Source organism: Spinacia oleracea, chromosome 4 (genome assembly GCF_020520425.1).
Source record: "Spinacia oleracea cultivar Varoflay chromosome 4, BTI_SOV_V1, whole genome shotgun sequence".
NCBI classification, from domain to species: Eukaryota; Viridiplantae; Streptophyta; class Magnoliopsida; order Caryophyllales; family Amaranthaceae; genus Spinacia; species Spinacia oleracea.
The window spans coordinates 170,747,948-170,772,207 of NC_079490.1; the positions used below are offsets into that span (position 1 = coordinate 170,747,948).

General features: G+C 34.6%; 2 protein-coding genes across 3 annotated transcripts; one reads left to right on the plus strand and one right to left on the minus strand.

Annotated features, from left to right (window-relative positions):
• Positions 1 to 803: 803 nt before the first annotated feature.
• On the plus strand, positions 804 to 2,468 carry LOC110787870 (uncharacterized). Its single transcript, XM_056842634.1, has 2 exons — positions 804 to 1,931; positions 2,025 to 2,468. The coding sequence occupies exons 1-2, from the start codon at positions 804 to 806 to the stop codon at positions 2,466 to 2,468; spliced, it is 1,572 nt and encodes a 523-aa protein (XP_056698612.1).
• A 4,270-nt stretch (positions 2,469 to 6,738) lies between these two features.
• Positions 6,739 to 16,907, minus strand: LOC110787888 (phosphatidate cytidylyltransferase 1). Of its 2 annotated transcripts, none has more exons than XM_021992524.2 (13): positions 16,585 to 16,907; positions 15,236 to 15,337; positions 14,704 to 14,957; positions 14,463 to 14,614; positions 12,462 to 12,603; positions 11,418 to 11,574; positions 11,100 to 11,147; positions 10,919 to 11,005; positions 8,849 to 8,977; positions 8,706 to 8,762; positions 7,796 to 7,879; positions 7,579 to 7,694; positions 6,739 to 7,161 (listed from the first exon to the last, which is right to left on the minus strand). In XM_021992524.2, exons 2-12 carry the CDS (start codon positions 15,269 to 15,271, stop codon positions 7,611 to 7,613), a joined length of 1,230 nt encoding a protein of 409 aa, XP_021848216.1. In that variant the 5' UTR covers positions 15,272 to 15,337; positions 16,585 to 16,907; the 3' UTR covers positions 6,739 to 7,161; positions 7,579 to 7,610. The 2 variants fall into 2 exon arrangements, with proteins under 2 accessions (XP_021848216.1, XP_021848217.1); XM_021992525.2 differs by lacking the exon at positions 16,585 to 16,907 and adding an exon at positions 16,173 to 16,299.
• Positions 16,908 to 24,260: the final 7,353 nt, after the last annotated feature.

Here is a 24,260-nt window from a genome sequence, read left to right on the forward strand (position 1 = left end):
AAAGCATTCATATATACATTGAACATAAAATCAAACCCACCTACAACTTTAACCTAAACAGGAGTGCAGGAGGGGGAGGAGGGAGAGGTAGCTTCCTTGAGTTGTTGAATACTGATGTGGTTGACTTAAATTCTGATTATGTGGAACCACCTTTTACAGTACTCCCACCCAAACAAACTGAAACTCAACCTGAAACTCAACCTGAACCTCAAATTCAACCTCAAAATGTGCCTCAACCTGAAATTGATTATGATTCAGAGGGTACAGATGAAGATGATGATGAGTTAGCCACTGCTAGGTCTAAGATATCTGATGATATGAGAAGGGAAAAGGCTTATTTTGAGGAGTTAGTAATGCTGAAAAAACTAGCAGAAAGTAAAGTAGAAGGTGGTCTGAATTTGGGGGATGACTTTGATGGATACAGTGACTTAGACAGCCCTAGTGAGTCAGAAGATGAGGATGATGTTGGTTACTTAGTTGCACCACAACACCATAAGAGAGGGAGAGGGAAACAGAAGCAAAACAACACTGAAACTGAAGAGAGGGAAGCCACTTTTTATGTTGGGCAACAGTTTGAGAATCCAAAGACATTTAGGAAAGCAATCATAGATTATTCAATTGATAAAGGAAGAAACATTCCATTTTCTAAAAATGATTCCACTAGGGTTTGTGCAGAGTGTGAGCACAAAGATAAAGGTTGTAAATGGAGAATTTGGGCTTCATGAGAGAGAGGAAGAAGGTCATTTACAGTGAAAACATTTGTCAGTGAGCACACTTGTGGTAGGACACCTATCATTAAGAAGATGACTTCACATTGGATTGCAGAACACTACCAGAATCTGTTTAAGGTTAACCCTTACATGAGAGTGCAAGATATTCAGGAAACCATTTGGTTAGAAAAGGGTATAAGGGTGAGCAAAGACAAGGCTGCCAGGGCTAGGAGAAGGGGTCAAGCACTCATTGTTGGTGAATACAAAGAGCAGTATGCATTACTCCAAAGGTATGCAGCTGAGATACTAAGAAGCAATCCAGGGAACACAGTGAAGTTGAAGTTGGATGCAAATGTGTTTGACAGACTGTATTTGTGTTTTGAGGCACTTAGGAAAGGGTTCTTGGCAGGATGCAGACCTTTCATATCACTTGATGGATGTTTCTTAAAGGGACCATTTGGGGGTCAATTGTTAGTAGCAGTAGGGAGGGATGGAAACAATCAAATGTTCCCTTTGGCTTGGGCTGTTTGTGAGGTTGAGAGCACTGACACATGGAGTTGGTTTCTAGAACTTCTAGCTACTGATTTAGGTACTAGTGAAGGAGCAGGGTACACTTTCATGTCTGACCAACAAAAGGGTTTACTTGCTGCTGTGTCAAATGTGTTTCCACAAGCTGAAAGTAGGGTGTGTGCAAGGCATGTGTACTGTAACTTTAGGGGAGTGTTTGGAGGTGGTTTAGAGTACAGAAAACTATTTTGGACTATTGCAAAAAGCAACACAGTAAATCACTTCAATGAAAACATTGAAGTAATGAGGGGTATTTCACATGAAGCTGCTGAAGACCTACTGAAAAGGAACTACAAGAAATGGTGTAGGGCATTCTACACTCCATTATCTTGTTGTGACAGTGTAGACAACAACATGAGTGAGGTGTTTAATGCATACATCTTGAGTGCAAGGCACAAGCCTATTATTACCATGTTGGAAGATATCAGAGAGGGTTTGATGGAAAGACTGCATAAGAAAAGAGATTTCATTGGGAAAAAGGAGATAATGTTGTGTCCTAGGATCCAAATTCAGTTAGAGAAACACAAAATTTGGGCTAGGGGTTGGAATGCATACTGGGATGGTGGGTTTTGCTATGGAGTAAGAGAAGGTGCAACACAGGTTAAGTATGTGGTGGATCTGAACCAACATACTTGTAGTTGCAATGCATGGCAGGTGAGTGGGATTCCATGCAAACATGCAATTGTTGCTATATGGAATAAAGTAGACCACCCATAACAATATGTCAATGCATATTTCTGCAAACAGACCTACATGAAGGCATATGAATTTTTGTTAGAGCCTTTAAATGGTCCTCAAGAGTGGCCTACTTCTGATAGCATTGTTGTGGCTCCAAAGGTGAAAAAGGTCAATGAAAGACCTAAAACAAAGAGGAGATATGGTGTTGGAGAGGTAACTGCATCTGGTAAGCTGAAGAGAACAGGTTGTTCTATGAAATGCAGCTTATGTGGTGTGATAGGCCACAACAAAAGGGGTTGCAAGAATGCCCCTAAGCAACAACAACACAGCAACAATCATGCTACTGCAGAGCAGACCACACCACAGCAACAACACCCAAGAACCAGTTCAGCTATACCAATGCACAATAGGGGTGTGGGTATTTATACCTACCCAAATGGGTATCAAAGAATAGCTACTGTAAGTCATTCAATATACTCAAATTCTTTCTTACATGTTACTTTACTGTACTGAAGCCAACTTGTTCCTAATTTGTTTTAATTAATATATCACAACACTTCCCCACACCACATAGGCAAAGACCTCCTGCAGCTTTCTATTCTGATCATGGGGGTGAGCAAACCATCTACTCCTTCCCTGCACATGACTTCCCATTGTCACAGACTCAACCAAGTCAAGGACACACAATATCAAGCCAAGCATTGCAGGATCTTGCAATGGCTAGAAGATTAGAAAAAAGACCATGAGGTTAGATTTTATTGAATTTAAAGTCTTCATTACATTTCATTAGTGCAGATCATTACATTTTACCTACCCACTTAACCCACTTAACTTAAAACAAACCAGATAAAAAAAAAACAGAACCACTAGGATTACAACCCACACTTCACATTTCACACTAATAGGTCTTCTCATCTTGCTCATCACATAGTCTGCCTCCCTCTTCCTTGAATAATTGTTAGCTTCACTAAGTTTTGTCCTAAAACTATCAACTTCAGCAGCAAGGCTTTGTTTATCTTGCATTAACCCTAGTATGACAATTGTTTGCCAAGTTGTTGGTTCTTGTTCATCAATCCATCTAAAAAAAATGCAACCCCTTCTGTTTGTTTCAACATCATAATCTGGACAAGCAATGAACCTCCTTCCAGGATTTTCTTTTGTCCATGCCTTTTGAATGGATACTGTGAATCCACAGTAGCACCTCTTAGGGTGTTCATTATCACCATTGTTGAACAAAGAGATAGCCCTGTTCATCATTCTGCAAATAAATTACGTTTTAATAATTATTTCCTAAATATGTTTAATTATTGTTAAAATAAGCTAACTTAAGATTTTAAAAAAAATGGCAGAAAAATACTTTTTTGTTGAGAAGAGTCAGCTATGGTGGAGCAACAGAGAAAAAACACAGAGCAGAAGATGGAGAAGAAAGAATTTTTTTTTAAAGTGTTTTATTGTTGTTTTGTTGGCCATGGAATGTTAAATACTCTGTTTTTTGAGAGCCTCAACGGCTATATTTCTGTAAAAAGCTAACTGAAATGAATTCCCCTTTATTTAATTATTGGTAAATGGTAATTGTAACTGTTTTTTTGTCGTTTAGTGCCTTTTATTTAGTTTCCTTTTAATTTAATTGAATTTTAACGGCCATTAGTGACGGAAAACAAAAAGCAGCGTTTTCCATCCAAACGCAGGGACCTAAATGCTCATTTTGAAACTTGAGGGACCTAACTGCTCCTTTTGGCAAAGTTTAGGGACCTCCAGACCTATTTACTCATTGATGATAGGGTCAAATGTGGAACACAACAGAAGTCTTTCTACCAGAATTATTATTATTACTCATATTAATTTTTACGGAGTATTGTTTAAATTTTATTATTAATTTGTGAAATAGCTGATGAGATTTAATTAAAATTATTGGTCGTAATTACTTTGTACGTATGTAATATATAGTGATTTGTAAAGGAAAGTATTAGCGCTTTCAATTCCTTAGACAATTCTTCCATTCCCTCAGAAAAAAAAAAAAGAAAAAAAAAAGACAATTCTTCCCTTTAAGAGGAATAATAATTGATGTTGATTGCAATTTTCTTTTTCAATTACTCCACAAAATTTCACGTCTTGTTTGATTCCCTACTGTTTTGGACTTTTTAGCACGGAATATTTATAAATTAAAAAGCTAATAAAAAAGCATTTAGTTTTCTTCTTTATTTACATTATTACTAGATTTTAACTCGTGCGATGCACGGATTCTATTAAATTTTTATGTTTAAATAAAACTCCTATGTATATACCAATTTTATACTCCGTATATTAGATTAGATTAGATTAGTTTTTGATTTTGCATTGAATTTCATTTTAGATTTTTTTTTTAAATTATGAGAGTGTTTGTTTTTTGATAAAATTGTATATGAGTAATGTTAAAAATTAATTAATAAAAATATCAACGTGACACTTAATTATTTATCTATGTGGCACTCAACTTTTTTTTAATTCAAAGTTAATTTTGAAATCTTATTTTTCGGCAGAAACAATTAGAGTTCCTACGTGGCGGCGTGGTGCTCTAATATTGGATTAATGTTTGATTTTAAATTGAATCTTATTTATTTTATTTTAGAATAGTGTTTGATTTTGGATGAATTTTATTTTAGATTTATTTTTTAATTATATTATTAGAGTGTTTGATTTTAGATGGAGTTGTATATATTATTAATTAATTAATTAATTAATTAAAATATCTACGTGGCATATGATTAATTATCTACGTGGCACTTGATTTTTTAATTTAAAAATAAATTAGAAATCTTATTTTTCATTGGCCGAAATCAATAGTAATCCTAGATGGCGCTCTAATATTTCAGCAAATATGCCTCCTTTATATTATATTAGATTTAAATTGACTAAAGTTTTTAATATTTTTCTTTTTTGTTAGTATTTTTTTCCCCTCTTCTTGATGATTTATTTTCTTACTTTGGGACTCCGTAGTTTCCTATTTAGTTCATCTTAATTTAAGGAAATTAAAGGTGATGACGTGGAGTAGTTGTAGTTTGAGAATTGGGGTTTGAATGCCTCTCATTTCTCACCACTCTACTTTAATAATATAGATAATACATACGTATGGAGTATAATTTAATTATCTCTTTGCCTGCGTGTAATTCCATGGTTAATTAATTCGGAGTATACATTAATAGTTTAATACATATAAGGGTACATATGTACGTTGCAAATATTTTATTTACAAAAATGATGAGAAATGTAAAAGGGTATTATCGAAAGGGAAAATAAATTAAGTTTAAGGATTAATTTTTTATTTTATTTTTTTTGGTGTGAATGAGCCACAAGTTCAATATAAATTATAAATGGATTAAACTATTTAAACTTGAGACCTATTATACACAGCATCATCTCAATCTTAACCACTTGTTCAAAACCTCATCGATATTTACTTTCTAACACTATTATAAGATGTATAAGCAATGCAAAGAAGGCGTAAAGTTGCAATCTTCCAATTTATTAATTTTAAATAAACGCATATTTTTAAAGAAAAAATTAAAAATAATTGGTTGAATGTACTTTCTATGTTGTGATCCGCAAACATCAGGTAGACAGAAGACATGTATTTTGTCAATAATCATAGTATCTCAATTCTAATTGCCAACATTATTTTATACTCTGAGCATATGTTCAAAAAAAAAAAAAAAAACGTTATTTTATACTGCTATAAATTATTATCCCGAAACGAAGCGTTGTTTTTTCCTGTTAAGATTAACATATGTGGTACGTACGTTCCTTTATTGTTAATAATATTATTATTTACGTTTCGAAACGGAGACTGACTTCATGAGCTCTTAATCTTATTATGTACATCACGTCGACGACTAGATGCATGATCTATATACTATATAGTATACACTTTTCAGTTCTTAGGAGGGAGGAGTAATATCCTCAACGGTGTTCCAAGTTCGATGATCGGAGGTGGTGGTGGAGCGGTGGAGGAGAATGAATCACACGAGAGGACTCTCTCGTTAGCTTGGAAATAGAGTCATGGAGTCAACATGCGCACCAATAGTATCTCGGCCTAGTGGTTAAGACTGAGAGTCTGTTTAAGATATGTCACGGCTTCGAATCCCCTCTAATCATTTGTAACTTATGTTGACCGTTTCGCTCATCCGCACCCAAAAAGAAATTAAAAAAAAATTAGAGCCAACATATTAGAATCCAACCTTCATTTACTTGAATTTAGCTTTAAGACCTTTCTAATAGTTTTCTAGACTTTAGATAGAATTATTATGTTTCTATCAATCTAGCGTTCACCGGAATTTTAAAGCTAACTCAACATAAACCTCTATGAGTGATGTGGACTAATACCACATTACTGGCATTGTTGTTAGCCTTTCTAGATATTGGGTTGTCGCTTGTTTTTAAGCTTTTCAAGACTCAACAAGGTCTCCACAAAACAAATGCATTCCCAGCACCAGTCCCGCTTGTGCTTGTTGTGCGCACACAAGCGCCTCGATCAACCATCGACCCTCACTCTTGTCGCCAATAGGCAAGAGTGGCTATTCTGAATCAGCACCGCTCGTGCTTCAAGCCTTGACATTCATTTTCCGCACAAGGCTTGCGCCCTTACTGCGACACAAGTAAGAGCACGCCGCACAAACCGATGTCAAAACACTCGGACCATGGGGGATTTCAGGTGAAGGGGAAGGGTCAGGTGTATCGCACCAACTTCAACGTGGTCATTTTCATTTTATTTTGTTCAAACAAAGAGCAAAAGAAAAGGAAAAAAATGTACAAGTCGAAAGTCAAAACCCCAATTATCATAGATGGGATCGAAACACGGTACCGCTGCATCAACAATGGAGAATGCAATGGTAAAATGCGAGTCAAAAGAATATTCCATTTTTTTTTTAAAGACCCTAAAATAGTTGAAACTACGCGTAATTTAGAAAAAAATAACAGGAAAAACAATCCCAAATGAAGAGATTATGGTACACTCTAGTGAAGAAATACATTCATAAGAAAGCTCCTCCTAATTTTTTCCACATGTACAAGGCAATAGCCACCACCGTCAACGTTTTTTTTCCGAAAGAAGAGGCAGTCCAAGCGTAAATAAGGTTGACGCCACATCTCGGGAAATAGCAGCCCTCGGATATAATCGCGAGTAGAAATGGCAGTTCACTAATCACCCAAGGGCTTCTCCCAGCAAATCAATCTTCAAATGAATTTACAAGTTAATCAAGAGAAGAATTAAGGCGATGCAATTCAGCAAAGCTAAATCAAAGAGAGTCATTGGCCTAGTACCAAATGCTCACACAGATAAAACGCGCATTACAAAATGCCACTTAGAAAGCATCAGACCTGATCAAAATGCGGGCCAGGCCGGGCCTATTAGGTTGGGTCGAATTTTTCTACCCAAAACCGGCTATTTTGGGCCAAAATAGCGGGACTGGGACAATTTTATAACTAAAATTTCAGTTTTGAGTTGCCCAAAACCCACCCAAAAATTTAAAATGGGCATGGTTAGGCCCCGAAAGCGGGACTAAAATTCTGTCCAAACCCCGCTATTTTCGGGTCGGGTCAGACTCGTGATGATCCGGTCTAGAAAGCATATAGGGGGGCAAGAACAAACCTCAAAAACATATATCTAGTGCGGGTTTAAGATTATCCAAATCTTTTCTGCTGCAAGATTTCTCCCAGTTTCCGGTATAGATCTAGCTGCTCCTCAAATGTAAGGTTCATCAATATCTACCAAAGAATTATACGTTAGTATAACGGCGTCATCAATAACGAAACAGGAAATCAAAAACCAAGATCAAATAGATGAACAGAGGAAAACGGCAAACTACCTGGTCCAGGATAGTTTCAACTGAGAAGCTTTGTGACTTAACAAAGGACTGATGGTAGATATATGCAAAGACGGCCATTACCATCTGTATCATTAAAAAATAATCATGCTTTAATAACGAACGAATTCAACTGCTTAATTTGATATACTTGACACAACATTGCACTATTTGGTTGCAACAATTTATGTTCCCATTTACATGTTCTTGCATATGATACTGAATAGACTTCAAAAGATTCGCTTTATTGAGTATGCAATTGCATCCCCTAGATTAATACAGGTCAGATCCAAAATTTGGCAGTATTTTCCATTAAATTTTAGCTTAGCCTAGTAAAACACCAAGTCCTCTTGAACATCATAATAAACAGCAAATAATGAGTTTTTGCATAAATGAGTACCCCCTACGTTTCGATATAATAGTTACACTTTGACTTTTGACACTACTCACAAATTTTAATTTGACTACCAGTTTTTATTTATATGTAAAATATAGTCGTGTAGGATCCTGTTTGATTCGTCTCAATATGTACTTTCGGAATATCGCTTTTTATAATTTTTACGAATACAGAGTTAGAGATATTAATGTTCAAACATTTACATTGGCAAGCGTGAGAAAGGTAAAGTATAACCATTTATATCGAAACGGATGGATTATATGACAAAATTTGAGGAGACAGAAATCAAAACTAAAGCCCTCGGGAAGAGACTCTTTTTTTCAGTTGCTTTAACAGATGATTTTTCTCCGCCTTACATGACTTACCAAAGCATACTTCTATCCATAAAATCTACCCCGCAACAGACTAATTGAAAACAGGGGAAAGTCATGAGTAGTTTTTCACAATCATCACATGAATATCAATATAACATAATGTTAGATCAGAACAAACACTGAAATATGTTCTGCAGCATACCTGACAATCCATTCTATCAGTAATTCCACCATGTCCAGGGATGCTATCACCAAAGTCCTGTGAAGAAATCGAAAAGGATGTAAGCACGCACATTGCAGATTTTTACTGTCTAAGTAATTAAGGTTAAAAAATTGCAAGTGAACCTTGATTTTGAAGGCTCTTTTGAAACCGCTAGCGAAAAACCCTCCAAAAGGCGCTATGATTGATGAGAACAGGCCTAGACATAAAGCATGCCATTGAACAGGCATGATGGGAATTTCCTTCCAAGGGATCTGCAAAAGATACAATAATCATCAACGCTGAATTTAACATAAACATCTGCAAAACATACAATAATCATCAACGCTGAATTTAACATAAACATCTGCAAAAGATACAATAATCAAGAACGCTGAATTTAACATAAACATCAAAATAAAATCTTGTGTCCTTCACTACCACTCTCAACATTATGTCAGAACTCAGAATATGAATGGAAACTTGTTAAACAAGATAAACTTCAGGCATGTGATGTCATGGACATCAAAGGATCCTAATAGAAAAAGAAATGAAAGGACTCTTCTTCATAGACCAAGTATAACTCTCGTGATCCACCACATACGTTCAAAGAATTGAACAGAAAAAATGACCTTGATGTCCAAATAAAAAGCCACGAAAACTGCTATACAAAATGTAAATTGGATGATAAAAGAACAGCTAGATGGAAATACATGCTGGTTCCTCAATCAAGGGAAAAACTGCAACTGAAACCAAGCAGATCTGAGAAGCTTGATCGAGCTACATTGAACAGAACAAAGCAGTGTAACATTCTAAAGATATACCGAGGATGCCAGTTCATAATGGAAAAAATAAGCACGGGAAGCTCATGCTTAAAAGGAACCAAACAGAAATATAGCTATGCTCTCCCAAATCTCGGTCAATTCATTCAACAAACGATTTGTTGAATGACTACCAATTTCCTGGTTTAACTAAAGAGTAATGACAAATGAAAACATTAGCCTCTAACAAATGAGATAGGTGAGCTCTACATCTACAGCTCTTTCTACTTAAAAGTTATAGAGTATAGAAGTTGAGAACCTAGTCAACCTAAATTATGCTACAGTTGGGCAGGTAACCAGTTGTTTGCTTCATTACCACTTGCTGACCTTTCTTCTAACTCGGCACAAGGATCTCTCAGCAAATCGCTTGATTGTGAGATTCAAACAATACAACTAGTTCCCTATTCTTAACTCCATCACAAATAAATAATACTCAGACAATAAGAGGGATTAGTTCCTGATGAACATAGATCATTAATCGCCAGTTAGGCAAACAATGCTAAATTAATGGAAGCTCCATTGAACATAAACAGCCCATTTTAGCAATTACGTCGTATTATACTAACTTTTGTTTAGAGGATGCAATATCACATGGTTTTCTGAGGAGAAATAGATGTCATGTAATCGTAACGAATACGAGTAGCTCATAAAATAGGCAGCACCAAAAAATAATCAGACAACCAGACATCTTGCTTGGATTAAGACTTTACGCGTCAATGTGTCATGCCATTACAGAATACATATAATGACTTGTACGAATATTACTATTGGAATGTCTGACAATATGAATAGCTTATTGAAAAGGAAACTTGAGTCTTGACACTTGGATCATGAGCCCCAACTCCCGTGTTACATACCCCTTGACTGGGCCAAATTTCTGGTTATTGGATGCTGCAATGAACTGATACTATGGGGGAGGGTAATTTAGATATTCTCTTAATTAGTAGCTTGGGGAATAAGCTAAGTAGTTGGGCTAAGGAAATTACACTGTATATAGGGATAATTAGAGAGAGAAAGGCATGTGGAATATTGTGGAGTAATTTGGTTGAGCTTTTAAGAGCTCATTGGGAGAGAAATCAAGCCTCTCGAATGCTTGAATATCGGTTACTTCTTGTACTTTCAGTTTATTAATCAAATCTTCCTTAGTCTCTTGATTTATGGTTTGTTATCTATGCTAATTCATAGCAGATGCCAACAAAAATTGACATGATGAACAGGTGTTATAACTTATGACACAACTGTAATTGCTACCTCACTGACGTGCAGCTATAAGGCCAAATCAGCATGAGAAGCTGACAGACACACCAGAACCACCTTTCGCAATTAGGACAACCAATGAGAAACGACCAAGAACAAAAACTATTACACTACAAAAAAGCAGTATATATAACTCACCCAACTGGCGATCGATCCAGGCAAGTGGTAATAATCCGGCTTAAACAATGGCCCGGGATCACAATGGAGCCAACCAGTAGATAAATCCTTCAAAATACCAAAGACAAACAGAGCAATTAGTCTGGACAGAATTTTAATTTCCTGAAAATTTCCTTTACCTTTAAACAAGAGAAAGTTATACCTTTCTTGGACATGTTAGCCACTCAAACCGACCCATGACATTTGCAATCTGCAATAAAACGCGACGATCCATACATGAAAAAGAATAGAGAGTATAAGAGTCTCCTCAAGCGAAATTCAACTTTATGCCAGGGTTGACATATGCTTTTAAACAGGTACTATGCTTGCAGCATTGAAAAAAAAAAAGTAATTACAATGACACCTAAAACAAGGCTCGCAGTAAGTTCCTAGCGTCAATTTTAATTTTAAAGGTGAATTTGAACTCAATCCTAAAGGTCAAAAAGGTGAAATATGTGGAAACTTGAAGAACAGTACGCACCAGAAATGCTGAAATGATGGTTGTAACTGAAGCCCCAATAAAACCTTCCCAAGTTTTCTTGGGAGAAAGCTTAATCAAAGGAGTTTTCCCAAAGAAAAACCCAAATAAATAAGCAGCAATGTCGTTTATGACAATAAGTGATGCAGGAAGAAGAAACCTGCAATCATATCAGACGGAGTTATTTTTCTTGAGAACAGAAAGAAAAGCTAGTATGCAGCATCGAATAAAAATGAAAGATGACAGTTTCATCATGGAACCCATAATACATCGAGAGAACAAGGTGATAACTAAGAATCTCCTGTCAAGTCACAAACGCAAGTTATTCTATTAAGCCAGCAATATGTATGAAAGTCTTTGGTAGATCTCTAATTTTCACATGTTGGCCATACAAAGAATAAAACAAAGGCATAAAAATAATCATAGAATATCATAATGTTCACACCCTGGGACATACTACAGTTAAACAGATAAATGAGCCAAAGGAGCCACAATCACAGTATCAACATAAGATTCAGTAAATCCTATCAGTCTGTAGATTACAAAATCCAACGTGATTGATTAATCAAACATGCCCTGATTTTGTACAAAAAACATTAAACAACAATATACATAGAGCACCACTGCAACATATAAGCAAAATATAAAGAGAGTATTCTCTCAAAAGCACAAAGATTTACACCTTTTTGGTGAATTCATGGTCGGAGAGGAATCGTAGGACCTCTTAGTTCATAAGAAACATGAATTTGGGACAGTGATGTTTCAAAGCTCTGTTTCCTAATGCTGCTAGATCTTTTACAGTTGATTGTATTCATAGAAATGATACGTGATTGAAAGCTTTATCACTTTGAACTTTCTATTAAAGGCGAGGCTAGAGGCACTGAGTAATTTGAATTCTGTCATAGTCTGTTGATTAAAAATCCAGCATGATCCCTTAGATAAGATATATTATCTTGTTCCTCCCCCATCCTGCCTCCTCTCTTGACAAGCAATCATCATGATCTGGAAATTAAAATAGCAAATATGGTGTATTGTAAGTTATCTTACCAAAACATTCCTTCAAAGATGTTGGCCACAGTGAATGATGATTGTGTGAAAACAACAATAAGTATCATGTGCGTCCATGCAAACTGGCCAAACTGATACTTGTACATCTTCTTCTTAAGAGAGAGAATAAACCACACAAAACCTGAAGCAGTTGCAACATAAATTCAGCAATCTTTTTACCAGATAAGAAAACGCACATCAAATAGAAAGGTAAATTTTCACACAGCACTGACATAATCAACAATTATCATCTGTTGTGCTGCAAACTCATTTTGATTCCCCTTCAAAATTGTTCCTTGTGGTAAAAACAGCCAGATGCCACATTTACATACATCATATATAAACCAGGCAAGGACAATGACATCCATTTCTCAGAAACATCATACTTCATAAATAACTACCGATATTAAAAGAATGTTTAAGTGTGTGATTGTGACTAAATTAAAAATTATTCCTCAGAAGAAATTGTAATCAATTGCCAACTCTTTTATCCAGAAATTTAAGCACCACCACCTCCACCTTCAACAGTCTAACAAGATATAGTTGCCAACTTGCCACCTCCATAGTCCCCTAAACAAATTGTTGTGCCACCTACTCACCTCTACCTTCACTAACTCCACTCGTTGTGCATTAGCTACTCTACCACCATGATAACTATCTCTCTACCCCCTCCACCTATAATCCCCTTCAATTCAACAAAAAGGTCATCAGGTTGACACTCTAATCTATCATTAGTACCTATACAACCTAAACCCACAAAACATTTATGCTATCGAGACAATAAGTGCCTCAAATTGAGATATGTCCCAAAATCCTAAAGTTAATATCTTGTTACGCAGCTGGGGAAGTAAGCCACCGAAAGTAGCAACCCAAATGCCTTCATCCAGCCATTCCTAAACTGCCAGAGAGAAATGACGAGGGTAGCAATTAGAGAAGGGCCTAGCCGCCAAGCTACACTGCTAAAGCCTCAGAAGGTGTGGATAGGGGCCTGAGCTTTCTCCTCTAAACTCATGCCCCAGTGGAGCGGATAGTGCCGATAAGCAGGTTAAGTTGGTGGTAGGAGACATGAGATCACCCTATGAAGGTTCTTCCTCATTTCCTTAATATACCTTTGCTATATGGAGGATTCTTAGGAGATTATCTGGATATGGGGTGCAGTATAGTAGTGTATGGCAGGACATAAGCACTAACCAAGCCCTAGAATCTCACACCGTTCAGCTCACCAAACTCCAGATGGAAAAACAAAGTCCAGGAGATTATTGGTAGAACACGGGAAGATTATTCTCTTTCAAATCTCTTCAATCCGAAGAGGAAACTAAAAGAAAGGGATCTCTCAAAAAAAACAAAGAATTTGGTACATGTTTTACTGGCGAAGAATTTTATAGCAGTCTCAAGCACATAGGAGCCGCCAAGTGAAGAAAGTGAGAAAGGGAAAAAGTTGGAGGGAGGGAACAAGAATGAGGCAGATAGAGTGAGCGAACTGAATTATGACATTTTTTTTAGTTCCCTTCAGGGATTTAACTTTGAGATTCAAAGATAAACATTCTGGAAAGAAAAAGAAACCTGAAAAGTTCCAAACCATGTTGGTTGTGGACACTTCATACTTCAGTTTGGACCAAAAATATGCAACTTTTACATGAATAGCCAAGTGTAAAACCTGGATATGTACACATACTGGACACTACTCTACACTAGTAGCCAAGTCTAAGTAACATAAGTCCCCTGATTAAAAGTTCAAAATTTCCAAGAGTCGTTAGCAAAGAAGTCTGCTAACATAACACACGAACAGGTGCCATGAGAAAACAAAAACCAGGTTTTTTAAAAGGTTAAGCAAGTATGGAAGTATGGTTAATAGACCTATCCGTTTGAACATCCAGTTTTCAGGTTGGTTTTCCAGTTTTGCTTAATGCAGAAATATGCCTATCCCCTATATCTGGATATTAAATATGCTCCATTAGCAGGAGATATAACAAGTGAACTAAACAGGAAAAGATGACCAACCTGCGATGTACAAGAAATAACAGATAACCATTTGGTACTTTAAAAGAATGCTAACGAACTTATACAATACTTTGTCTGAAGTGACAGTATTGACAAGCCGCTGACTGAGAAATCGACCATAGACAAATAGCACTGCAGTGAAAAAAAAGTGCCTGAAAAAGTAAAATAGGACGGAAATTAGACAACTGCTAAGAATGCAATTATAGGCAATTTATCCTAAGTTTCGGAATTTTAAACTCACCAATTTAATAGCCGGAAACCAGGAAGATCACGATCCTCTCGAACCTTCCTTAACAGATTAAACAGCTCCTTTGCCATCAGGATTTGGATTGAAATCACCATCGCACAAATATAAAGATGACCCATGTAGATGAGCAGGACAAAGGCCCCAATCATCCAAAAGGTAGAATGTGTGCGGATCCACATCGACTTGTACTTGTTTCGATCATTAGCAAGTAGATTGCCCCCATTTGGTTTGGTGATTTCAGACGGAATCTAATTGGAAACAGTTCATCAATTTTGAAATTTTAGAGGAGAGTAGTCTTTTTTAAGATGCCACACAGACTAGCTAACATGGACATAGAGGCAGTTCGATAGATATATTCACTGAATTATGAGTTTTATGAGTTTAACTATCAAAAAGGCAAGGGAAATAAGAAAGAAACAACCCCAGAAGAAACAGATGAGAAGGGAGAGAACAAGAAAATGTAACAAGACAATTATAATGTACGTCTAACAGAATTGCAGGAAATTAAAATTAAGAATAAACCAACCTCATTGGACTGCTTACGGCGCCTGAGCTTATTCATGGCTCTAAACTTGATCTCTTCTCACCGACACCAACAGTGCTCATACACAAGGATCCGGGTAACTACCTGAAAAGGGGACAAAATAGGTCATTCGGGTACATATTTTTTCTGATATTAAGCAAAATGATTCTTGAAAAAAACCAAAAATAATAAAGCTAGAGGGTACTATGGCATGACAAGAGTAACTGAACCAAACTAACAGACATAAAATAGTAAAGAGAAAAAGGAAGCAGAAAGTATGCAAGAAAACAGACTAATGTTGTGCAGGGCCGTAGGCATGAACTTAGCCACACGACCGATATATATCATCTTATGATGCTCAAGTAGTTGACATATCAGCTAAGCAGACAAAAAGATGTAACCCATTTTCCAGCACAATTAAGGAAATAAGAGACAGCTCTAGATTTTGTAGCTATAAACATGACAATAAACTCAAACATCATAATATTCATCCAAATGAAGAGGATTGTTGCATTTCTACGAATTCTAACGCATTCTACAACAGAAGTGCTTCTAATCCAACATGATCTGAGAAAATTCTATCAATCTATGTTAATCGGATTCTTCCATCCATCATACACGTCTCCTGGTGCTCATTAATACACCAATAACCTATGTTACACAGACTCTTCATTGCACTTCAAGTATTTATGTAATATCCTTGACACGCCAATTTGGGTATGGACACTTCACACTTCTGGACATGATTTTTTTCAAAAATAGTAAATTCAGACACCACTAGTGTCCAACACAAGTACCCGAATCTGAGGAACATAGCTAATAACACTAGGGTGCTCCAAATTCAAGCTAAAACAAACAAAATCCTTCAACAAAACAAAACCAGGAAATTTCCCAGCTTCAAACATCAATTAACTAGCACATAAGATAGAACATAACTTACCAATTCCTCCTGTAAATGGGGAGTACTTAAGAAAGTTCAATACAACAAAAACACAGAAAAAGAAAAATTCAAGCATTTGCTTAAATATGCTCAACATCCCTTTCATTAATCAATGTCTCCAACAATAAAGGGGTTAAACTGACAGCCTCCACCAATACCATATCCACCCAAAAAAAAAAAACAATCATTAATTCGAATTGCATAATAAATTAACCAACAAAATTAATCCAAATCACCGGAACTTCAGATTCAACAAAATACCCATCAAGAAGAAATAAAGCAAAAGCACCGTAAATTATGAAATGGGGCTATCTTAATTCTTTATTATTGGACAAATAGTACAACAATCTGATATTATGACTGAATAAATACTGAGAAAATTAATTAAAATTGGAGTAAAAAGCAAACTTACCAGACAAATACGAGTATGATTGAAGAAATCTTCCAGAAAATTCCCAAAAATCAAATAAACCAGGAAATTTAAATGAAATTGATTGGGTTTACGAAACCAAATGAAAGTGATTTGGGCATTGGAGTGACAAAGAGGGGTTGAGAATGAAATGAAAAGGTCTTTCGATTTTGCTGTTAGCTTACACTCTGGAACTTGGTGGGATTTGGAGGGTTTTTTTATTTTTTTATTTATTATATTATTATTATATTTGTTGTGTAATTATATTTGGTTTTTTCTTTTTTTGAGGTATCAAAGGATTTATCATGTGGATGCTTTACACTCTCAAAAAGATATTATTTGAGCTTTGAACATTTTGAGATTCTTATTCTTTTTTTCTTAGTGATGGGAAAAGCTTATTTATTACAGAATAACTAACTTTAAATGTTCAGTTAGTAAGCAAGATATGTATTTAATGTGCCGTCCAAAAATTTAAAACATATTCCGTATTTTTTTGTGAGAAAGATGGAAATGAGCAACTAGGTAGAGGTTTGTTAAGGTGGGTATGACTTCACAAATCGGTAAACCTGTCAAAAATCGATCCGATCTGGAAATCGATCTGAATCCGACCTGAAAATACTGGGTCCTGAATAAGATTTTGTGACCCATAACCCGATTTTATCCGAACCCGAGAAACCCAAAGTAATGGGTCAAAATTCGACCGAATCCGTTTTGGACCCGACCGATTGAAAATCGTTGTATTTATAGTAATAAATGAGATTATGAGAAAATTTAAGCATAATAAACACGTTTTTTTTACTATTGTTGTGTGTAATATTATTTTAATGGCCTCTTGAACAAGCATCTGTAAACCCGAACCCGAAAGCGACCACCCGGTTCAATCCGAACCCGAAAATAATTTTTACAACCCGACCCGTTTGACAGGTCTACAAATCGGTATTAGATGATATGAAATTCTATCGGTCCATTTGACTCACAAGAATTGTTGTAGCTTGACCGTTGTGGATGTTGTGAAAAAAATTGGTGCAAGAAAGTTAGAAGGTGTGATTAACTCCAACATAGTTTGTCTAATACTCGTAAGAGTGACTGAGTGAGGATTGAGGATGTATGATGTAATTGTATGATAAATTGACAACGATAATACGGTCTTGTTATGCACAAATTTTATGTTTGAGCTTTGAGAAAACTTGAAAAGTTTAAGTCCTTAAATCTTAGGATTAGTGCCCACAAAAATAACAAGTCCCATCAACAAGCCCAAAAACCATGAGAATGAGCCCATAAATTTGCAGCAACTTTTTGGTGGGACCGACATCAAGCGGTTTCATACAACGTACATAGAATTTCCTTCTCCCGAGTAGTTTATCGGCAAAAAATCTCTCTCTTTAAAAGCAGAAGGAATTCACAAGAAACAGGTTTCATCAACATCAACAAACACAACATTACTTTCTTAACTTTACTTAATTAGCATTGCAAAACGAACATGTTTTTAGGTTTAATAACCTAGTTTAATGTTGTTTTAGACTTAGTCTCTAGATGTATTTAAGTCTTTTAAATCAACACTAGTGTTTTTCTTTGAGGGAGTTAAAAACAACAGAACTTTGTTGATTAATTTGATATCTTACGTTGCATGAAACATGGTCCATTATAATAACAACGTTCAACGTACTAGAGTACAAGTCATTTGCACCTTAAAAAAACAACTCATAAGTCATAACTCATAGTCAATCCATGAATCAGGCCATGGACCTAACACTCTGTTACCACTAAGGTTCCACGTCTCTCTCATGAGTCATATTAATTTTGTTTTTTTTTTTACCATCCGGTTCATCCTTATGTTAATCCGGATTCGTGCCTGGTTCTGACTTCTGAATGGATAACTTTCAGTCCCCTTCCAATTGTTGTTGGGGGATCGAACACAAATTCCTCTCTACCAAGTTCAGCCTCAATCACCACTGAACCAACAGACAATTGGTTCATGGGTCGACATATTAATGACTATCAACGAGACAACGACTAACACATAATTTTGACTATTTTTGGGTATCTGATGGAACAATTAAATAAAACTCGATATATCTTGTTTTGTTCATCTTATCTCGTCTTCTTTTTAGAAAAAAAAATAAGTTCGGATAAATGAAAATAATAATATTCTAAAATTATTATTTGGTTTGTTTTAACAAAATATTTAACTGAAACTAATATTTCCCCCAAACTAAAGTTATTACAAACTCCGTAGGGTACTATTAATAAATCTTGAACATACTAATTTAATCAATATGCAATTTTCATAGTACTACATACGTATTACATGTTTTATATGCTTAAAATATGTTAATTTGACCAAAATATTGAGTATAACGATTTGACTAAAATATCTGAACTTCATTTTTAACAAATTATTATTACTCCGTACATACTAAGTACTCCGTAATATCTATTATTTCCATAATCTTTAACCCAATAATTTTTACATGCATAAAAAATTTACATAAAAAGATTGCATTTTTATTTTCTTTAAAGTAGAGATTTTTTGTAGGAAATTTATTTTTGGGCGCGAAAATTTTACATAATTAAAAAAATAAAAAAAATAAAATAGTGTGTCATTCCTTGAGTTTGTTTTAGTACGGAGTACTTCGTATGATGTTATATAGATAGATATGAAATTGTAATATTACTCCCTCCGTCCCGGAATACTTGACCTGTTTTCCTTATCGGGCCGTCCCTTAATACTTGACATGTTTCTAAAAATGGAAATATTCTAATAATCTATATATTATACTAAAAGAGAGGAAATCAATGTGATGATGACAAATGTCACTCATTGATTGGCCTCTCTTATAGATATAAAAAAAATATTAAAAAAATAAAATACTTGGATTCTATAATTATTTTTGTTAACTTTTACCACAAAAAATATTTGATTATCTTTTCCTCAAAATTTAAAAAGATTTCATTCTATACATAGGGAATTTTTTTAAAAAATTATACGTAGTTTATCTTTTCTATATTTGGTAACAAATATTACCAATATAAGATTATCTTTTTATAAAAATTAATCCATTATACATAGTACGTAGTATGATTTTTTTAAAAAAATAAGAGTAGTCTACTTATTTGTATTTCGTACTTACATAAATCGAATATAAATAAATTAGAAAATCAATCAAGTATGAATAAGAGTATAAAAAAATTACAATTGTACTCTAGAATATTTTAACAACTATATGCAATAATTATAACCGTCATTGATTGTAATATTTTACACGTAGTATATTTAGCAACTAAATTCGATAATTATCACCTCCATTATATTGATAGTAATATTTTACTACTTTAAAAAGATTATGTAACTTCTTTAAACATGAGCAAAATTTGTGTAATATAATCTATCTACTCCGTACTACTCCCTCCATTCCCTTTTGTTCTTCCCCTAAAGAATGTTGGGTGTGGTTTAAGAAAACTGAATCTTGGTTTGTATTGGGATATGAGTAATGATTGAGTGTAAGAATAATGATTGGGTGTAAGAGATTATATATTTAAAATAAAGTAAGGAGAGAGAAAATAATAAATAAATAAGATAAATGAGAGATATTTCATTAACAAAATAATCAGATTAAAATCGAACTAGAAAAATAACAAAATTGGAACAACTCTAAATCGAACAAGAAAATTCAAGAAAATTCGAACCAGAAATTCAACCAAAAAATAAGAAAATCCAACAAAAACCCAGAAATTTAGACAACAATCAACTCACAAATTCGTGAACAAATTCGAGCACAATTCAACCCATAAATACGAACATATTCAACCCAGAAAATCAGGAAAATTCAACCCAAATCGAACAAATTCAACCCAGAAAATCGAACAAATTAAACCCAGGAAATCGAACAACAAATTCAACCCAGAAAATTGAACAAATTCAACCCAAATTCAACAAAAATCGAGCAAAATTCAACCTAGAAATACGAACAAATTCAACCCAAAATTAAACCCAGAAATTCGAGAAAATTCAACCAAAATCGACCTAAAAATTAGACAAGAAAATCGAGATAATTCAACCCAAAATTAGACCAAAATAAACCCCAAAAAATCGACCAAAATCAAACCAAAATTCGAGAACATTCAACCAAAAATTCGACCAAAAAATTCGACAAAAAATTCGTCCAAAATCAACCAAAAATTCGACAAAAATTAAACCAAAAATTCGACCAAAATCAACCAAAAAAACAACCCAGAAATTCGTCATAAGTTCGCAAAAAAAAAAAAACCCTAAAAATTTGAAACGTGAATACAGAAATAAATAAATACCCAATTGATCTCAATTTCACGATTTTGAGGATTTAGAGGTCAAATTCGACCATGAAAACTCTAGATCTAGGGTTTTCGTGGTCGAATTTCACCATCTAAAACCATAATACGTATTCTACAGCTTTTTCGGGTGGTGGTGGCGGTGGCGGAGTTGTGGTGGTGGTGGCGGCGATATTGAACGAGGAGAGAGAAAAGTGAGAGAGGAAGGAGGAGAGAGAGAAAAGTGAGAGGAGGAAGATGAAAATGAAGAACATCTTTGATGTTCTTGAGGGTATCAGAAAGAGAAACAGAGAAAGGAAGGAGGAGAGAGAGAAAAGTGAAAGGAGGTTGAAGAGAGAGAGAGAAATCAGAGAGGTGAGAGAGAGTGAAAGTGACGGTAGTGGGGTGGGGTTATGGGGGATGGGAAATTAATTAAATAAGGGTGGTGGGGAAAAAGAGGGTGAAAAAAGGGTAGAATCTTAGGGTTTTTTAGTAAATAGTGAGGAATCTTAGGGTAAATTGGTAAAAAAAACTATGGTCAAAAATAGTAAAGATTCAGTAGGGGAAGAACAAAAAGAAATGCTAAAAAAGGAAATGGGAAGAACAAAAAGGAATGGAGGGAGTACTTTACTATGTAATTCCTAAATTTTTTAGATGCAACTATTTGTTTTTTACACTAGCTATATATTCACACATACCTCTACCTTTTCTGTTTTTTTTTTTTTTTTTTTTGCGATTATTAATACTTTATGATGAACATAGTCATGTACTCTGTATCATTTTGTTGGATTTGTCTAAATACTTACATAATACTACCATTTTTCTTTATGATGTTTACTAATTGATAATTTAAGATATTAATAGTTGAAGTTATTTATTAACAACCGTGAAAATAAAAGTGATTTATCCAAAAAAAAGGGCGAAGTAGTAAACAAGAAAAATGATGCACGACTACGTAGTCCTCTTTACTTCAAAAAGCTCCTCCAAATATACTTCCTCCGTCTTTTAATAGTCGCAACGTTTGGACTTTTGCCACTATTCATATAATCTACTTTGACTATTCTTAGTGTTTTTTATATAAGATAAAACATAGTCATGTTGGATCTTGTTAGATTCGTCTCAATGTGTATTTTCAAAATATCAACTTTTTATAATTTTTGCATAAAGAGAATTTAAGATATAAATGATCAAAGTTATGCATTGGCATGCGTGAAACTAACAAACGTTGCGAGTATTAAAAGACGGAGGAAATATATTTTAGGCTAACCAATTGACTTATATTTTAGTCAATTTTTAACAAACATATGTATACGAAGTACTATACTAAATGATAAGCAAATTGATGGACCCGCTGACAAATGCCGCTCTGATTTGCCTCTTTTATAATATTGGTAACTAACCTATGATAAAATATTTAATATACTTTGTATATATTTCACCTAAAATCTTCTAATTACTTATGGTAATAATCGATTATACTAAGAATTACATATTAATTACTCATGTCAATAAATTTCTTAATTTTAGGTTATGTTCCGTTCACCTTATTTTCACTTATTTTGAGGAAAAATAAGTTCAGATAAGTTAAGATAAGTTCAGTTAAGTTCATATAAGATAAGTTCAAGAAAAATAAGGGTTGACCAAGTATAATTAGTAACTAAAATAAGTTTTGATAAGTTCTAATAAGTTCAGATAAGTTCAAATAAGATAAGTTCCGGAAATATAAGTAAAAATTAGGTACGAACGCACCCTTAATCTATATACTCTGTACTAAGGTAAATCGATGTAGAGATGACAAATGTCGCTCTATGATTTGCCTCTCTTATAACATAAATAATGACTAATTGTAAGTACTATCAAGTTTCGTTTAGAAATTGTGTCATATACTGAGAACACTCACCAATCCTAATTATGTATGTCACTTTTAAAATTTGAGAACACTAACCCAATTCTAATTATGTATGTCACTTTAAAATAATTTTTTTCAATATTATAGCTAATACAATCAATTTTGTTACTTCGCAATAAACTTATGTCAATATATTTAAAATTTAATTGTAAGGAAAATTGAATTATTTATCGACCATAGGATGTCAGATTGTCGATCAATGGGGCGGGTTTTTTGGGAAATCCCCTTGTGCATCCTCCCCAAGTGGGTGGCGATGGAAGAAAGTTTATTGGGTGTTGGGGTTAAAAAATGTATTCGTCGCGAGTGACGGGGAGATGATGGATTTTAGATTGAACCCGGCCGAGCCGCTAATCCTTCATCTGATTAATTATGAATATGTAAACAAAAGTACTATTAACTTACATATTATAATGTTTTGTTTATTTATATACTCAATAACTCTAATAAGACAAACGAATTTTCAGAGGCTCTTGAATAGAGTTTTAAAATTCAAAACTCTCTTACAAAAGAAAAAAAAAAAGTCGAGTTTAGGGGCGTGGGTGTGGATACACGGGAACGAAGGTGATGAAGAGGGGATGAATTTTACTTTATATCTTTTGAGACGGGGGTTGGAGGGGGAGGGGGTATCGTTCCTATCGTAGATGGAGGGGATGAAGATGAGAATTGTAGGCGGGTGCGGGTGTGCAGGCCCTACTCCGCCTCAAAGTCATCTCTAACTCAATAAATTAAATGGTATAGATAGGTGATAAGTGATCGGGTAATGAGGTTGACGGGGCGACTGTGCGAGTATTAAGTTGGTATTACTATCGAAGTGAAGGCGTGTGAGATAAATTTATGTTTGACACAAGTGGTGAATGAGAATGAAAATAATTTTATCTATGTACCCTTATTTGTTTTAATAAGTAAGACACCGTATAAACAATAACAAATTTATCCATCATTAATTATTTTTTATTTGGAGAATATTTATAAACTCTATTTTGATGATAATTGTCTACCAGATTTCATATAAATTTTGTATTTTCTATTAAATCGTGCATCGCACGGGTACCATACTAGTATTATACTATTTCTCACTCCACCCCTATTAACCCACCTACCCCCTACTCCATACAAAAAATAATTAAAAATTCAACCCCTACTCTCCCCCAACCCCACCTCTTAACCCACCTTCCACTAACTACATTAAAATAATACCCCACTATCAACTACTACCTATTAAATTAAATAAGTCAATTCAAGTCCCTTAAACTCTGTGCCGGTCAAACCGGGTCGAATATTCCGGGACGGAGAGAGTAATTAATATAGAATGTCAAGAATGCGTGCAAAAACACAATGAGACATGTTCAAAGATGGGACACACATCGTGTTCTTAAAATGCCTATGTTTTTCTTTCAATACTCTATGACTCTATGAGACATGGTTTACGACTTTACATCCTTTAGTTAATAACCCAACTAACTAAATATTTTGTTGTTGAAGA